General features: G+C 55.1%; 1 protein-coding gene across 4 annotated transcripts in view; it reads left to right on the top strand.

Moving 5' to 3' along the window:
• The first annotated feature begins 387 nt into the window (after positions 1-387).
• The window catches only part of TNS4 (tensin 4), a 22,205-nt gene continuing 6,320 nt past the window's right edge, over positions 388-16,272 (top strand). Inside the window, exons 1-5 of one of the 4 annotated variants that reach the window (XM_054088510.1) lie at positions 388-1,081; positions 8,048-8,673; positions 13,208-13,652; positions 13,859-14,286; positions 15,743-15,829. In XM_054088510.1, coding sequence (XP_053944485.1) covers positions 8,169-8,673; positions 13,208-13,652; positions 13,859-14,286; positions 15,743-15,829 — 1,465 coding nt within the window. In that variant the 5' untranslated portion in view covers positions 388-1,081; positions 8,048-8,168. Of the gene's footprint in view, positions 1,082-6,611; positions 6,976-8,047; positions 8,674-13,207; positions 13,653-13,855; positions 14,287-15,742; positions 15,830-16,272 lie in introns of those variants that run through there. The other 3 variants (XM_054088507.1, XM_009555499.2, XM_054088509.1) reach the window with 3 other exon arrangements.

The following is a 16,272-nucleotide window of genomic DNA, read 5'->3' as shown; positions in this document are numbered from 1 at the left end:
AGCCTTGAGCCAAAAGGCAGAGCGATCCAAAGAGATGTTTGGGGATTATTTATTCTCACCCATTCCCATTGCTAAACGCGACAGCCAGGCCTGGCTGCTCTGGGCTGGACGCTGTGCAAACACGGGGCAGAGACACAAAGACCTTTAAATATGGTTTCTAATCCGCTCCCCGTAACACTCCAGCCGGGTAATTGTGCCGAGGGTGTGGGCAGACCTGAATCCTTTTTTAGATGAGGCCAAAGCAGCCTCAGAAGTCCACAGCCACGCTTCCCACGTGATGGGAGATGGTGTCTTTCCCTTTGCACTGAATTGCACCGATTCTCGCTCACGGAGCTCCTTTGTCAACCGAGGTGGTGGCAAAGGGCCGGGCTGTGACCTCTCGAACTCTCCTCCCAAAACCAGGTCTGCCAGTGCCCTCTGCCCCAGGGAGCAACAGATCCATCTGGAGAGGAGCACAGAGACGACACCATTCCAGTGCTTCAGCACGAGAGGAGAGAGCCCTGAAGTTTTTGTTCCCTCTTCCTTTATTTTCGCAGCCTACAGCTGACATTTGGAAAGCGAGGCTGCAGCAAAGTCGCTGTCTGTACTCCTTCCACGAGCTGCGAGGAGCTGAGTGCCGGGTTTGGGCTACTGCTGGCCCAGGTGGGCTACCAGGGGGCAGAGCACAGTCCTTGGTACCAAGTCCTCCAAGCAGCATCACCTTGCTCTGCCGCAGCTGAAAGTCATCTTCCAGAGCAGCTCAGCTGAGAAGCTCTCAACCTTCAGCCATTCTGTGCCGAGGTGTTTTGGAGGCAGCCTGGTCTCCTGCCGGCTCAGCACCGCTCTGGGTTCTATCCTGGTGCCTGGGTCTTCCCTCTTGCGTCACACCTGGCCTGAGCCCGGCTGCACCTCGCGCACCGAGGGGCGGCGAGCGAAGCTCAGCCCAGGTGGGAGGGACTGGGTTCCTGTTAAATCCAAGGCTCCCAGAGGACCGAATCCTTGCACAGACTCACCCCTGTGCTGATTTATGAGCTCAAGGTGCTCTTGGAGGCGTTGCAGCAAGAGCGGCGCACAGGAGAGTGGGCGAGCGGCCGCAGTTCAGGTACCTTCTTCTCGCTGACTTCAAGGGGCACTTCTGCCTTTTCCATCGTGCTTTCAAGTCCTTTTCTCCTTCAGTCCTCCACACAGAAGTTATTTGCAGTTCGTATCAGTTCCTTCTTTCCATCACTTCTCTTTCTTCTGCTGCTGCTTTGCATTTAGCTGGGGATTCTTCTTGTGCCTTGGGAGAAATCTGCTGCGGGGATCTCGAAGAAGAAGCCAAGACGCGAGTTGTTCCTGCCCCAACAACGCTGCTGGCTGGCAGAGGGACCGGGCGGTGTTTATCCTGGGTGGGGAAGACTCAATGCTCTCTGAGAAATGGCATGGGATTAGGTTTATTACTCCGGCTAAGGCTTTGGTTTATTCCCAGTAGTCGACGGGATTTATTTTATTAACATTTACCTTTCTTATTCACCCGGAGTTTGAAGACTATTTAAGATTTCCAGGGATGTTTGTTGGCTGTGTGCGCGCACCGGTGATGTGAGATGCTTTATTCACTCTGCCTGAAGCGAATTCCGCCTGTAAAAATGAGTGTTTGTGTGTGTGTGTTTGCCCCCCCCCGGCTTTTCAGTGGGAGGCTGTGGCGTGGCGAAGTGTTAAGAGTTCAAAGCAATAAAAATGCCACGTGGCAGCGAGACGCGCGAGTGGCTGGAGGCCATGGTTTGTGTAGGGTTAGGGAGGAAAACCAGCTACCCGTGTGTTAGTCAAAGCTATTTGGTACCGCTGAACTTTCTCCAGCCCCTGACAGCGAGGTGAAAGCCTCGTGACTCAGGTCAGTACCGAGAGAGGCTGTGAAACCAAAAACCGAGGTCCTGAGGATCCGTCCTTGCGTAAGAGGAGAGCAGAGCAGGATGATGGTTTGGAAGCTGTGCAGCCCTAGAGGAGCACTGCGGGTGCACTGCCGGTGTGGGCAGAGGTATTGGAAGGAAAAGGGAGGTATGAGGAGGGGAGAAAGAGTAGCTTGACCCACCCCGGGCTGTTGGACCCCAGAGAAGAGTGTGGAGCATGGTCTGCTGCTTCACAAGGTGCCAAGCGCTGGGATGCAGTGCTGTACGCTGAAGGGAACACGCACAGCGCAGACCCTTCTGAAGTGCTTAAAGGTCTGCAGAGCCCTCTGTGCAGCAGCTCCCATCCTGTCCCTTCCTTTGGCACTTCCAAAAAAAGCAGAGAAACAGCCAATCTGCTGCTGCAACCTCCATTGTAATAACACTGCCTAATGCGGTCCCACGAGGGGATGGAGGTGAGATGTGACTGTTGTCTCAGAAGGGAAAACAACAGGCTGGTGCTCCAAGCAGCTTGTTAGTGCGTCTAGAAAATCTCACATTCCTGCAGCTCATCTCAAACATTCCCAGGATTAGCTAATTTAGTTTATTTTTGGACAGACTCTCTTCTAAAGACACTCTTCTTGCTGGCGACTACCTGAGCTTCCCATACCCACTGCTCACTCTGCAAAGAGCTGGAGGGAAAACCCTCCTGGCTGCACAGGAACATCTCCAAGGAAGATGGGACCAGGTTCTGCTGCTCATCTCATACCCAGAGAAGGTCTTGCCAAAGGGGAAAGAGCTGTCCTGGGAGAGGAAAAGAGAGGATGGCAGTGGGAAGGGGAGTTCTTTCAGCGTGACTAATAACCCTCCTCATCCAAAGCCCTGGAGACCCTTTCAGAAGTCTGCAAAGTTGCTGGGCAAGCAGCTCGCTGGGATTGTTGGCAGAGGGATCGCTGGGGGAGGACGGCTTCTGCTGCCAGATGCCGATGGGTTCTGTTGGAGTGCTTAAGCAAGAAGTTCTCCTTTGGCAATGGCCACACGGAGGCTGCCCCATGGCGAGCTCCTGGGGCTGAGCAAATACCCAGAGTTAGCAATGCCAGCTGGGATTTCATAAAGGCTTCTTTTTTGCTGCTGAACTTCCTAATTATTGTCGTTTGAGCAAGGAGGGAGGGGAGGCTTTGTCTGACAGTCACCCCTTCTCCCCCCAGGACACGTTCCTCCGGCACCAGCTGCCTCCTGCTCCAGGGGCCGGACTCCCCCGTAGCTGGAGGTAGATTAATATTTGCTATGTGATACCTCTGCGCCCTCTGCTCTGCAGGCAAAACACAGCATAACCATGGCAACTTTCTTCCTCGCCCTCATCAGCACGCCCTGCTAATCTAAGCAAGTCACCCCGCAGCCCTCGCAATGATTAAGCTGGGTGTAATGAGCTCGGTAAATCCTGGGTGTCCCAGCAGTTCCTTCTCCTCTTCCTGGTGAGGCGACGTCTAACAGACTTGTCATCGGGAGGCTCCCAGGGCTCGTGTTGCAGGGAAAAACAACCCAGACTTGGCAGCTGGCTTTGCTGCTTTGGGGGTCTGGGTGCAAACAGCGAACAAACCTCTGTCCCAGCTCGCATGTCTTCGCTCCAAATAACCTCACTGGGGTACTCAGGGCTCTGCGCAGCTGTCAGGAGAAGCGAAGAGGCATTGTCGTTACCTTGCCCGATCCCTCCGTGCCTGTGGCGACGCAGCACGGTGGAGCAGAGGGGCTGCACCAGGCTCGCTGTGCTCCTGCAGATGAAGCCAGGATAGGGCCCTTGCATGTAGGGACTTTGCTCCGTGCGGGATCCATGGGGCTCTCGATCCACGTGGCCCTTGCAGCCTGGCTGGGTTGTGCCATGCCCGGCGGGTTTGGGAAGGGCGTGCAGGCGGTTATCTACCAGTTGGGGTGTGCCCGGTGCAGCCCTGGCCCAAGGGCACCCAGGTCCTCCTGCTGCCTCCAAAGCCAGCACCCTCCCTCCTGCCTCGCTCTCCGCAGCCCCACGTGGGTGCTCCAGCTCTGGTGCCAGTCCCGATACCCCAACCCTACTCCTTTTCAGGTCAGGGGGGGCTTTGTGAACCCTGCCAAGCTGGACTGGAGCTGGAAGGGAGAACTGGGGTTACTGGGCTGAGCTGCCACTGCTGCCTCGCTGAGCGGATCTCTTGGTGCGACAGGCAGCTGCCTCTCCCAAAGCCTCTATAAATGTGTCCCTCTGCATCCAAAAATCTGTGACTTGTCGCCTTAATCTTAGGAGGAATTCTGTTCCACAGGCTGTTTTCAGAAGCAGAAACTCTGCATTTCCAGTCTAGCTGTGTCTCTGGCCAGTTTATTTCCATTTCCTCCTGTGCTGGCTTTGTCTGAGCTTAAACAGCAGTGCTCCTTCTCCCAGTGTTCCCGTACAGGCAGTAAATCCTCCAGCCTTGGTGAAATCAGCCAGCCAAGCCCTTGGAGGCTCGTCTGCAGCGCCGGAGTTACCTCTGCCAGGGCTGCGATGCTCCTGCTGCAGAGCCTCCTCTGCTGCCGCTGCCAGAGCGAAGGGCGCTGCACTTCACGGCACAGATGTGCCGTTGGCTTTGTTGTGCCATACGAGTTCCCTTCCTGCTCTTGTGGTCTTTGCCCTCCAGCCAAACCCCTCTCGCCTGCCCGGGAGGCACTGCTGGATGCTGCCCAGCTTTTACCAGGGCTGTGCACGAGGGCATCGCCGGTTGCGATGGCTCTTGGAAAGTCCCGGTGTGTGCGGGCAGCGTTAGTCTTTCTCACGGCCACACCACGCTGGTGGCTAACAGCCACCTTGAGATGAACATCCTTCACCCAGCCCTTCTCCTTTGTTCCTCCGAGCAGGAGAGCCTGGAGCCGAGGCTCGAAATTCTTGCGAGGAGCCTTGGAGACCTCTCGCTTTAACCCAGAGAAGGGAGGAGAAATGAGGTTTGGAGGCTAATCCTGGCAGCATCAGGCAGGAGAAAGATCAAAAACTCAGGGCAGGAGTACAAGAGCGGAGGGAAGTTTTTTGCGTGCATGCTCCTGGAACCCCCTGACAGCCCTGCTTCATGCATACTGCACGTTATTTCTGTACCTACTTAAATTAAAACCAGCCTTGTCTTGCGGACGCTAACTGGAGCCAGGCAGTTCTTCTCCCCGGGGGAGAATCCAATTTTGACTCCATCTAGCTTGTGTTTTTGACCTGGAATGACTCTTCTTCTTATATTTAACAAATGCAAACTCCGAGCCTTGTACCGTGCTGCACTGCTGGCGGCGGTGCCTGCAGCCTCAAGGCACATACGTGCTCCAAGGCAGGAAAGGAGCGGAGGGCAGGACACTTACCTGGGATTCGACTGACCGCAGGGCAGAGCCGCGCTGGGGTCAGAGCAGAGGTGACACAAGCTCTGCAGGCGCCACCAGCCTGGCTGGCTGGTGGGAAAAGGGAACTTGAGTCCCAGCCCACTTCTGCATCCTCTGCGTAGTGCGGTTTGGGTGCAGAAATGCCGAGGAAGAGCAGCTCACAGGTTCTGGGTCCGGCTGGGGAGGCACCACGGTCCCACAGGAGGGACCCCACCATGTGCACCTCACCCACCCACACCTGGGGAGCACCTACCTGGAGGTCCAGCTCTTCCAACCTGTTTTCTGATCCCATCCCAACTGACCCTCTGTAGGGATAACCTGTTCCTGACTCTCTCTCTCCCACCGGCGCTGGGACAGACCTGTCTTGCAGAGCTCAGCCCCGAATGCTGTAAAAATAGATGTAAGGAAGAAACATTGGAAATATTCAGGGTCAGGTTGGATGGGGCTCTGAGCAACCTGATGTGGTGAAAGATGTCCCTGTTTCTGCAGAGGGGTTGGACTGCATGACCTGTGAAGGTCCCTTCCGCCCCCAGACATTCAATAATTCTATGCCTGGAGGTGCACGTCTTTCCCCTCTGCGGCGTTAGTGGGTTTGGTGCAGCTCGGAGATGCCGTGTGCCTGTCTAATCTGCAACTAAAGGCACAACAGTTGCCTTCATAGGTGCTTCCTTTTCTGCAGCACAAGTCTTGGTGCAGGACACCTCCTGGTTCCTGAGCTTTTTTCTTACCAACCAACCTGCCAGTCCTGTAAATAAAATCTATCAGAGGCTCAGGAGGCAGAGCAGGGTGCGGGCTGGGAGGAAGCTAAATCGGTTTGAAGTACTTATTCACTTCTGCAGTCCTTAAAAACCTCTCCTGGCTCTTTTGAGAGCGTGAGCTGGTGTGACTCATGATCCGCAGCCACGCCGAGTGCCGTACGCTGCGAGCGGCAGCAGACAGCAGCGATGTTTTGCTGCTTAATTGGGTGATCTCCATGAGCCTGTGCTATTCCGGGTACCTCTCCAGCAAGAGGAGAGGCTTCTTCAGGTTTATATAATTCCGTGAGGCCAAAGCTGGCTTGTGCTGAGCCACCTCGGTAACAGCTCTCAATCCCCAGCATGGCAATTAGTCACCGCTTACCAGACATGACGTACCACGCCAGCCCAGCCTCCTGCCCGCGCCCACGGAGCGCTGTGGACTGGCTGCCCCGAGGCAACGTGTCTCTTTCTTAATCCTCTGACTCCATGCTTAATCAGCCTTAGATAGGCGAGTAAATAAGCCAGTCACTCAGGAGTGATGCAGGAAAGGACAAATATTTAATCGGTGTAGCCCGCTGTTGGTGCGTATTACACGCCAGGGATGGAGGAGGGAGCCTGGAGCTGTGGGATTAACTCAGCGAGGCTTTAGCTCTGACTCTCCAACCATCCCATGGTGCCCGTGGGTTCTACCCTTTCCGTGGACTGGAGAGGACAGGCGCGTTCCCATGCAGCCCATGCACAGGGAATGTTCTTGGCTTGGTTGTCCGCAGGCGCTGAGATGCTGGGTTTTGGCTGCCACGCTGGGTACGGAGAGGGGCAACCTTATTTTCCTCCTCCTGAGACAAATGAGTGGGGTTCCCTCTGTGGTTGGTGGCAGCGAGTTCTGCTGAACGGCAGCTTCTGCTATGCAGACAAGAAGGAGGGAGAGCAGTGCTTGGAGAAACCTCACTTGGATGCACTTGAATGTCTTCCCCGACTCCAAACGGTGTCCCGAGACCTTTCGCCTGGAGCCCTCCGAGGAAAGCCTTCTGCCACAGGTTGTTTTTTAAAGGCAGCTTAAAAAATACTGTCTATAAAGTAAATCTGTTGGAGTGAGTCCAGAGGGGGCCACATAGGTGATCCAAGGAGTGGAGATCCTCCCATGCAAGGACAGGCTGAGAGAGTTGGGGTTGTTCAGCCTGGAGAAGAGAAGGCTCAAAGGAGACCTCAGAGCAGCTTCCAGCACTGAAAGAGGCTCCAGGAAAGCTGAGGAGGGGCTCTGGATCAGGGAGTGCAGGGATAGGATAAGGGGAATGGTTTTCAGCTGAAAGAGGGGAGATTGAGCTGAGATCTTAGGGAGAAATGTTTCCCAGTGAGGGTGAGGAGCCCTTGGCCCAGGTTGCCCAGAGCAGTGGTGGCTGCCCCATCCCTGGAGGGGTTCAAGGCCAGGTTGGATGGGGCTTGGAGCAACCGGATCCAGTGGGAGGTGTCCCTGTCCATGGCAGGGGTGTTGGAACTCGATGAGCTTTGATCTCCCTTCCAACCCAAACCATTCCATAATTCTATAAAGCGGAGCCAGAGAGTATTCAAAATTTAATAGCAATCAGATTCCTAGAGCAAAGCCTTGACTGCGAAAGCAGCCACATACAGGGGCTTCCAGGGCTCAGCTCACACTCTACCGGCAAAGTAAACGCTCAGATTAAATGTACAGCCGCTCTCAGAACATTGCTCTGGCACGCTGCTTTGTCTCCCTGGCCCAGCACAACCACAGCTCTGGGCTCACTGTCTACTTTTGTCTCTCCGGATGGTCTCTGAGCATCAGGATCCCACTCAAAAGCTGTTAGAAGGATCCTTCATTTCATTCTTAAGCAAGCAGATAAGCGCTGCACAAATAAAACAGAATGTCAGTTTTAAGGTGTTGCAAATCAAGCCTTGAGTTTGCCCGGATGGACTGTGGCACCTGGAGCAGAGGCTGTAGGGGGGTGGAAAACCATTACAGGATGGCTTGGTTTCTTATGAGCTGAATTCCAGCTTTGCACTCCAAATCCCTGTTTTTATAGACTTTTCCGCTGCAGTCTGCTCCTGCCGGGGGCAAGCCCGCGTAACCGCTCCTTTCTCTGCATTCCTCAGATTCTTCTTCCCCTTGAGACACTGGATTGAAGAAAGGGTTTGAGGTCCTTGGTGGAGAACGGAAGGCGAGGAGGAGGAAGTTTCTTTTGGACTCTAAGGCATCGAATCAGAAAACCAAACCATGTCGCAGGTCATACAAAACCACGTGTTGCGTGTTGGACAGACCGTGTGTGTTTCCTCGCAGGAGGAAAGCAAGAGCTTGCACCCTTCGAGGTACCCGGGCTGCTCCAGGCTGCCGATGAAATATGCCTACTACTCGCCGGAGGACTGGGCCAACCCATCCCCGATGGTGCATGCCAACACACGCCTGCTTCCCAGCGGAGGGCTGTATGGAGCCCACCAGCACGTGGCTGCTCACACGCAAGGGAAGGGGCAGCAGGATGCTTCTTTGGAGAGACCCACCACCCCCTACCAGCCAAAGGAGGAGGAGGAGGACACCAGCACGGATCCTGAGGCTCACCTGGTGTCTCCCACCTTGGACATATCAATAGAGAGCCTCAACCAGTTGATCCTAGAAATCGATCCGACCTTTCAGCCGCTCACGTGCAAGCCAGTGAAGGATGTGGTCCAATCTGCTTCTCCAAGTGACGCTGCCGCCACCAAGAAACAAGATCCAGAGGCAATAGGTGAGGCTAAAGGTGTTGGTTGTGCGGTGGAGCCAGTGCCACTCAGACTTAATGAAAACCATTTGCAAGAGACAGAGGGGAAAGTCCAGGGCAGGGAGGTTGGCATGCTCCAGTCCCAGCAGGATGAGGTTCTGGGAAGGGCTGGAAATGGGCATTGGTGATGTCTTGCAGTATCCCAAGTGGGATCAGTGCGGGATATTGTCTGCTGACATCAGGGCTTCATATAAAGGAGCAGGAGAATGGACTCTGTATCCAGGCACTCTGCCTAACTCCCGTGGTTGGGTGGCCCCACCATGTCCAGCTCGCTCAACAGGATCCAAAAGCAGAGAAGGAGAACAGCCTTAATTCAACCTGATGTTTGTTTCCCTGCCTTTGGAGAAAACATTTCTCATTAGGAATAGAACTTGTAGCTCTCAGGAAATACCCAATCCAAGCTACTACCATCAAAGACAAGGGTCAGGCACTGCTTGCCCTCTGGGTGCCATGCCTGGAGCCGCAGAGCCCCGAAGTTCTACCAAAGGGCAGTGGAGCCTTTCCCAGGGTCGTACTTGACCCGTGGAAGCACAAGGATTTGAAGCCAGCTTTCCAAAGCCTTGGGCTAAGGTACCGATGGTTACACAACCATCCCATTTAAACGTTCCAAATGATTTTGCCAGGGAAATTCTTTTTTTCCAGGGCTTGTGCAGTCCTCCAGCAGCATACCTGGCATACGCCAGGCAGAACATCAGCAGCACATACCAACCCCCTCTTTCTGCTCTCATGCCTGGGCGCCTTACGTGAACCCTTTTGCAACACTTCTCTGTCACCCCTGTGATCCGAAGCTGTGCTCCGTGTGCTGCTTCTCCTCCCAGCACTCTGTCCTGTGGCTCTTTTGCAGCGTGTTAGCTGCTCAACCCACCGTGCACGGCGTAACACAAGCAGACAGCATCTTGCACGCTGCTGCAAGCATCCTTGATGCCGAGATGCGTGTTTAGGTGCCTAAAGAGACGGTCTGACTCGTCCTGTCTGTGTCTTTAGATGCAGAAATACCTTGAAAATCCATCCCTGGGCTTCTTTCCAGAGGAAGGTTAAGGGAAAGGATGTTAAAGGCTTGAAAAAAAATTCTGTTCTCCCTGAATCCACACGAGGAACGCGGGGTTGGAGGAGGATGAGGTGTGTGTCTGCACTGAGCTGCAGCCCTCGGCTCAGTGGTCCCCATGCTCCAGCAGGGAAGCAGCTAAGCCGGAGCCAGGCAGCGCAGGACCAGGGTGGTGTGAGCACATCACAAGGTGATTCTGGAGCAGACGGAGCATCTCTGCTTCCTGCTGGGATGGAAGGGGGTGGCCTTGCAGATAAAGTACTGTGGCAAAGTGCATGTTCAGCTCCTGGCTCCTCAGACAGAGGCGTCCCAATGCCGCTCCTTCAGGCATCGCTCGAGGGCTGGAGTCCTGAGCAGCTCAGCGGGTAGCACGCTAGGGGTTTTGAAAACCTGGCTGCAAGCGTGAACATCTGGAAACCTGGCCCTGAATTCAGTGAGAAATGCCTCACTGCAGCTTTCGTGTTCTTTTAACAGCTCTTATTTTTGACTCCAGCTTCCTCCTGCTGCTCAGCATCCCTGTTCACCCACCTCCTCCTGCTGCAGCCCTGCGCGCCGTGCATGCACCGCTGCTCCCATCTCACACCAGCCGGACGCGTGAGAACCCTCCCGTTCAGCTCCTGCCTCCCTTTCTCCCCCCCGGCCATGCAGGGAGGGCTGCACAGAGCCTCAAGGTGTTTTCTGAGTTATTTCCACTCCTTTCTGCTTAAAGTGTTGAGTTCCCTACAATGATGTGCGGGCTGGCTACTCGTGGTGCACCGAGTCCATGAGGGAAGCTTCTTCTTGTCTATGGAAACCAGAAGGAGGGATTTTGATGGAAAAGATGCTGTAGCAATAGGAGACAGTCACAAACTCCCTCTGGTCCTTCCTTGTTCCAGAAGGGGAGAGCAGCATGACAGCCGGGCTCCACGTCCGCAGCGCTTTCGCCACTCCTTGATGCTGAAAAACTTGCCAAGGTCTTGAGCAAATATTTGAGGTTTAACCACACCTGATAAGCAGGAGCAAAGGCAGAAAAATAAGAGGCAAAGGGCCTCCTTAGCTCAGGGTGCACGGGCTTTGCAGCTATTTCTTTAAAGGGCAATTAAAATCCCTATTTCTTTTCCCCTTTTAAGGGAGACATTGACGAAAAGCGTCGGGCCAAGAGCTTGCCGTAAGGGTTTGCACATTGATAGCAGCACCCCGTGGCTGCGGAGCCTTTCTGAGGACTGGCTTTGGAGGACCTGCTGTTGGCTGCCGGTGGCAGTAAGGGTGTGGAGGGGGAAGGCTGCAGTTCTGGCTCTTTCCCCATGCACGGTCCAGCTGCGTCCCCACTGAGACCAGCTCTTCTTGCTTACCCGGCGCCTCCTCTGCGGCTCTCGGCTGGCCGCGCCGATCCAATCCTGCACTGGGATCAGCACGGAGAATGGGCTCAGAGAGTAGCTTTTGTACAGACTTGCGTTTTTCCTGCTCATCAGGCTTTATGCCCCAAAGGTCTGGTTGCTCCTTGCAGTAAACAGGGTCTGCAGTTCTTGGCAGCCTGGAATCAGCAGCTCCGTCCCTGCCAGCCACCCTCACCAGCAGGTCCCAGGGCAGGAACAAGGCACAATAACATCAACTTCCAGGGGGTCAGGGGGAAATGGGGGGCAAAGGGGGGGTCAAGGTAGAAATGGGGGGGTCAGGGGGGCAAAGGGGGGTCAGGGGGAAATGGGGGGCCAGGGAGCCCAGGGCTGCTAAGAAGTGTTTATTACTGCAGCAAGGTTTTTCTCTCTCCAAGAAACACCTTTAAGAAGGAGAACTTTCCTAAACTCCATGGCAGGGCAAGAACTGGGAGCTGAAAACAGAGCTGGGCACGTTCAGACAGGAAAGGAGGCAGTGAAGGTGATTAAGCACCGCAACAGCTTCCCTGAGGAGGTGATGAATTTGGCAGCGTTGCAAGCCTTTAAATCAAATCTGAGCATCTCTTGCTAAAAGGCACCTTCCAGCTTAGCCAGAAATGATGGTCTTGTTCAAGGATGCACGCTGGGCAGTCCCTTGCCCCGGTTGTGAAGTTTCACTAAATTCTCGGAGCAAGATGCTCCGTCAGATGCGTCACCTAATTAAAAATGGCACGCGATGGGGCTAGGAGATGCCCTGCTGCCCCAAGCGTGAACGGAAGAGCAGAAAGAAACACATAGCAGGGCACAGGCACAGAAACTACCTTGGAAATCCTTTTTCTATGGAGACTTGTGCAGGATGGGAGGAGAGAGGGAAGAGCAGCCAACCCCTACATGCTTGCCACTGGGGCCAGGTGACATCCCCCGTGCACCTCCAGCGGTGCCACGTGCCCACTGCCATGGGCACCCTCGGAATCTGCTCTTCTCCCCAGAGGGAGCAGCCAGATGTTTTTCTCTTGAGTCAGGTACAAACAGAGCGACGGTGGGAGGAAACACCCGCCTCTCGCGGCAGGTCTCGGCAGGCACCGGCTGTGCAATGCTGGCGAGGGGGGTCTGCGCACTCAGACGTGACCGCACGTAACCCCTCTTCCCTGGGAGCCCGCCAGCGCTGGGGTGGGTCACCACGGCTCCGTGTCTTTGGAGAAATCAGCCCTCAAGGGTCTTAACAAAGGCTGGTGTTGGGCCATGGGGCTCTCTCTGAACAACCCTATGCAGTGCTACAGACTGGGGGAAGAGTGCCTGGAGAGCTGCACGGAAGAGAAGGACCTGGGGGTGCTGGTTGACAGCCAACTGACCATGAGCCAGCAGTGTGCCCAGGTGGCCAAGAAGGCCAACGGCATCTTGGCTTGGATCAGAAATGGGGTCACCAGCAGGGCCAGGGAGGGGATTCTCCCTCTGTACTCGGCACTGGTGAGACCGCACCTCGAGTACTGTGTTCAGTTCTGGACCCCTCACCACAAGAAGGATGTTGAGGCTCTGGAGTGTGTCCAGAGAAGAGCAACGAAGTTGGTGAGGGGCTGGAGAACAAGGGTTACGAGGAGCGGCTGAGAGAGCTGGGGGTGTTCAGCCTGGAGAAGAGGAGGCTGAGGGGAGACCTTATTGCTCTCTACAACTGCCTGAAAGGAGGTTGTGGAGAGGAGGGAGCTGGGCTCTTCTCCCCAGGGACAGAGGACAGGACAAGGGGGAATGGCCTGAAGCTCCGCCAGGGGAGGGTCAGGTTGGATATCAGAAAAAAATTCTTCACAGTAAGAGTCATTGGGTACCCCAGGGAGGGGGTCGAGTCGCCTTCCCTGGAGGTGTTTAAGGAACGGGTGGATGAAGTGCTGAGGGACATGGTTTAGGGAGTGTTAGGAATGGTTGGACTCGATGATCCAGTGGGTCCTTTCCAACCTTGTGATTCTGTGATTCTCTGCAGAATGTGGGGTCCCCCCGTGGGCCCTGCAGGGCATGCCAACCAGAATTAATAGCGAGAAAAAGAAGTGCGTGTGCGCCACAGAGCTCAGCTAATGAACCTGATTCGCTAACGACCTCCTCTTTCCTCCTCCAGACATTAAATACATAGAGATGACACCAGGCAGAGCCACGTGTCCCAAGCTGCCCCAGGGCTCTCCCAGCCCTTCAGCCACACCATTCTCGAGGTCACCGCAGGGCAACGGCTTCCTGCCCCAAAACGGGGGGCTCAGAGGCAACTACAGCACCAGTGGCAGCCTGGTTTTCTCCAGCCCACCTGGATCTGCGAGCCCCCACTCGGGCACCTCGAGCTGCACCACCTCCCCAATCCGCAGCAAAGCATCCGAGTGCATCAGTGTCCCCCCGCAGGGCACGGCTGGCCAGACGGACACCATCTCCTATGGCCCCGTGGCTCTCGGCACCTCACCGGGCTTCGACAGTTTGCTGAAGCCCATGAACATGGTGAGGGCCCAGCAGAGGAGCAGCTGGATCTCCCTGCTCTCTACAAGCCCTGGCTCGGACACCAGTTACATCTTTGGGAGGTAAATGCAGTCTCGTCTCTCAGCCTCAGGTTGGTGATGGGAATGGAAGGGGCACAGGGATGTTACCCCAAGTCGTGTTGCCCAGGATCTCCTTTCTCAGGTTTCTCACGGCTGGTGGAATGGTCTCTGGGGTGGGCTGCTCGTCACGTCTTGGCTAAACAGCCCTTGCTGATCTCCTTCTGCTCTCTGTCTCCCTCTTCCAGCAGCACCCACTCGCTCCACAACGATGACTCGGATGCTCACGCTGCTGCCTGCCGCTCCACGGACTGCTCCTCTCCTGCCAGCTCCCTAGGCAGCCCCTACCCACCTTCCCCAAGCATCGCGTCTCATTCTGGAGAAGCTTTTGGCCTGAATCCCCACCAGCCCAGAGCAGCCTGCCCCACCAAAGCCAACACCTCCCCATCCCAGAAGGGACAGGCCAGCAGTTGCCCACCCTCCATCCTCAACTCCGCAGCTGACATCCCGGTGCTGCTGGTGAACGGGTGCCTGGAACAAGGAGATGCATCTTCCAGGCTGACCAAAGCTCCACCGACCTCTGTCAAGCAGAGCCTCCCACCCAGCTGCAGCCCAGCCTTGAGGCTCGGCGGCCTGAACAACGCGCTGTCGGCACCAGCGCTCTCCTGCGTCTCAGACAGTAAGTCACCTCCCTGCCACAGGGCAAGGAGATGTAGACCCCAAAAGCTGCCAGGAAAGGGGGAGCAAATATCAGTTTCTGCTCTGGTTTATCTGTGGGTTAAGGAAGTGAAGGACTGGAGGTCCTTGATGGAGCTGGAGGTGTAGTTCTTACCTGGAGTTCTGTGTTTCGTTCTTGAGTCCTCGGCACAAGAAGGACGCAGAGCTGTTGGAGTGAGTCCAGAGGAGGTCGCAAAGATGATCCGAGGGTTGGAGAACCTCCTGTACGAGGACAGGCTGAGAGAGTTGGGGTTGTTCAGCCTGGAGAAGAGAAGGCTGCAGGGAGACCTTAGAGCAGATTCCAGTGCTGAAAGGGGCTCCAGGAAAGCTGGGGAGGGGCTCTGGATGAGGGAGGGCAGAGATGGAACGAGGAGGAACGATTTTCAGCTGAAAAAGGGGAGATTGAGATGAGATCTTAGGAAGAAATGTTTCCCTGTGAGGGTGGGGAGGCCCTGGCCCAGGTTGCCCAGAGCAGTGGTGGCTGCCCCATCCCTGGAGGGGCTCAAGGCCAGGTTGGATGGGGCTTGGAGCAACCGGATCCAATGGGAGGTGTTGGATCCATGGCAGGGGTGGAACTGGATGGGCTTTGAGGTCCCCTCCAATCCAAACCATTCCATGATTCTATGGTTCTCTGATCCTGGAGCTCACAGAGTAACTCCAATAACTCCAATAACATTCGTGATTCTATGATCCTGGTGGTATCTCCGCAGGGTTGCAGGGCTCCGTGGTGGCCTCCAGCTCTTCGATGATGACCCAGCATCAGCCATGCTGGTTTGCCCACCAGGGTTGTGGGGCAGGTGCTTACCAAGCAAAAGCGCTTTTGCCCCCTCAGGGAGATGCAGATACACATATTTATAGCACCTGAGGATAAGAACCAAAATTGTCAATTCATACTTGTTCGTGGCCTCAAAATGAGTGGGGAGGGGGGACTGGGCTTCCAGTTTGCTGTGGAGGACATCTAAAGATACCAGAGTTTATAAAGTCCCTCATTCAAGGGTAAACAATAGGGTTGTTGTTCTCTGGAGGAGATCAGCAGAGGCAACTCTCAGGCCAGAGCATTTTAATTGGGATTCTTATGGGAATGGCAGGAGAGCTTCGTGAGTCAGATCCTCAGCTGGTGTAAATCTCCATGGTCCAGTGGACTTGTGCCCGGTTGGGCAGAGGGGCACTGCTGGGGAATTCCACGTGCCGCCTCCCTGCACTCCATCTCAGCCTGCCAAGAAAGATAATTACATGGAGAATGAATGATTCTGAGGAGCAGGGAGGAAGCTCTGTTCAAAAGGGTTGAAAAAACCCTTCAACCCTGGCCAGCTTGAAAGAGAAATAGCTTCGCTAGGGCTCTGTCCTGCTCCGTGATGTCTGCTGTGAAGGTTTTTTGGGGTCCTGCACTGGTCCTGATGCTCTAAGGTCTCTTGCAGGTCCCCTCAGGGCTGGGCAGCCGACCATGAAGTTTGTGATGGACACGTCGAAGTACTGGTTCAAGCCGAGCATAACCAGGGACCAAGGTAAGGCAGTGAGGGTCTCTGCTGGGGTCTGCAGGAACTCTGCCTCTTTCCTGGGCTGGAGTTTTCCTCCCTGCAACATCTCGGTCCAGCTCTTGAGATCTTGTGGGGACTCGGTGATGGCACTTCAAAGTACACTGGGGATGGACAGGAGTGGAGAGACCCACTCAAAGGTCTAGGGGGAAAGCTAAGAAACGTGGGCTGTGCCACAGACCCTCTGTCCGCCTCTTAAGTCTTGCAAAGCTTAGAATCATGGAATCACGGAATCGTTTAGGTAGGAAAAGGCCTTTAAGATCATCGAGTCCAACCATAAAGCCAACACTGCCAACTCCACCACTAAATCGTGTTCACTAAATCGTGTCTTTTAAATCCGTCCAGGGCTAGTGACTCCACCACTGCCCTGGGCAGCCTCTGCCAGGACTTGACAGTGCTCTCCATGAAAAATG

The sequence above is a fragment of the Cuculus canorus genome, chromosome 25 (assembly GCF_017976375.1).
Source record: "Cuculus canorus isolate bCucCan1 chromosome 25, bCucCan1.pri, whole genome shotgun sequence".
Taxonomy (NCBI): Eukaryota; Metazoa; Chordata; class Aves; order Cuculiformes; family Cuculidae; genus Cuculus; species Cuculus canorus.
The sequence above is the reverse complement of the archived record's forward strand: the minus strand, read 5'-3'. Positions and strand labels throughout refer to the sequence as shown.